At 60.7% G+C, this 1,722-nt stretch overlaps 1 protein-coding gene across 1 annotated transcript in view; it reads right to left on the reverse strand.

Moving 5' to 3' along the window:
* Nucleotides 1-235: 235 nt before the first annotated feature.
* The window catches only part of H257_18769 (hypothetical protein), a gene marked incomplete at both ends in the record, with an annotated part of 5,697 nt that continues 4,210 nt past the window's right edge, over nucleotides 236-1,722 (reverse strand). The window contains one exon of the mRNA XM_009847891.1: nucleotides 236-1,672. Coding sequence (XP_009846193.1) covers nucleotides 236-1,672 — 1,437 coding nt within the window. The remainder of the gene's footprint in view (nucleotides 1,673-1,722) is intronic.

Below are 1,722 nucleotides of genomic sequence, written 5' to 3' on the forward strand. Positions count from 1 at the left end.
ATTGCGCATGACCAACGAACGATAGCCGGCCCATCAACGCATGCACGGAGCCTATGCTATAGTCTATGCCAGTGCTAATTACAGCTGGTACTCCATGAAGACTCCGAAAAGAACTACTCCTTGATGACCCCTTTACAGTGTACAAGCCCACAAGAGTGCTCATGCACAAAACAGTCGCGCTCACGTTCTGTCAGTCGGCGGTGGATTTCATGTTTGCCAAACTCCTGTTCATGGGCTAGTAGCCTGGCTCGACCACATCCTTGGCCACGTTGAGACTGTAGAAGTCGAAGTCCTCATTGGGATGAGCGAGGGTCACGAGCTGCATGAGCGCCTGCTTGCACTCGACGAAGCACTCGGCGTGCGCCGGCGCCCAGCCGTGGTCCGCGAGCGCCACTGAAGCCAAACGCGTCTTCTTTCGCGTGCCCGCGGCCGTGCACACGACCTCGAGAAGTGCCTGCAGGGGCGCCACCAAAGGGTTATACTGCGGGATGGACTGGCGCATCCAGTTCAATGCACAGATAAATTGTTGTAGTTGGTCCGCCGTCGTCGGCGTCGAGAGGCCCGTGAGACCCGCGATACGCTCGGGGTCATGGCTGATTCCGGCGGCGCTGACCCGGCGACCGCACCACACAATCTCTGTGGCATAGAAGGTACACTTCCCTGGGTGCAATTTCAATCCGTACTGGGCGCACCGGGCGAGGAGGAACTGGAGGAGGTTGATGAGGCTGCGCTCGTCGGTGGCGCTGCCGAGGACGTCATCGACCCAGCCTTCGAGCCCGTGTCCGTACTTCTCGCCGTACACTTCCTGCGCAACGCGTTGGCAGTAGGCGACGGCGTCAGTCTGTCCCATCTGCACGCGCGTCGGCGTGACGACGCAGTTGACGCCGAGCACCGAGAACCACTCCTGACAGTCCGGGTGCAACCCAAGCTGCCAGAAACCCCTGAACCAATCACCAACGAAGAACACCGTCTTTCCCGACAGCCGGGACATGACGACGTCAAGGATGGGCATCGGCCACACCAACGGAAGCGTGACGGCATTCACGCCACGCATATCCACTGTGAGGCGTAGCTCGCCGTTCTTTTTGGGCACGACGCGAGGCGCCGAGGCCCAGTGAGAATCCGGGTTGATGACGGCCAAGCCTTGGTCGAGCCACGCTGCCACGGTGTTCGCCAAGAACACCGTGTAGATCGGGTTGTAGCGCCGCGCCGCGCATCGGACGGGCACAGCACCCTGTTGTAGGACGACCTTGAGTGGCTCAATGGCGACCGGTGGCTCGTTGCGAGGCGCGACGCGAAAGACGTCGATAGCTGCCATGACGAGGCTGTGGACCTCGCGAGTCCCGGCCTCGGAGAGGCCATTCGCCTGCGCGGCACGCACGGCGTCGAGCAAGAGCTCTTTGACAATGGTATCGTGGTCGGCATCTGGTGCATAGGCAGCGGAGTTGTCGTCTTCGTCGTCTACCACAGGGTCCGGTTCGTCCACGGTGCCGCGGTGCCAGGTCTTGAACACCCGTTGGAGCGCCGTCGGCGCTGAGTCATCGGTGGCAACTGTGTCCGCCAAGTCCCAGACGTCGCGCTGCTCACGTGCGATTTGAAGGAAACCCTCCAGATCGTACCCCAACGTCTCCATCACCTTACGACCAAGCGTGATGTTGGCACTGTCGTCGGTCTCATCGATCCACGTTGAGACATGCAAGAGCGTGATAGGACCATCGGCCA

This window comes from Aphanomyces astaci (assembly GCF_000520075.1).
Source record: "Aphanomyces astaci strain APO3 unplaced genomic scaffold supercont1.215, whole genome shotgun sequence".
Lineage (NCBI taxonomy): Eukaryota > Oomycota > Saprolegniomycetes > Saprolegniales > Verrucalvaceae > Aphanomyces > Aphanomyces astaci.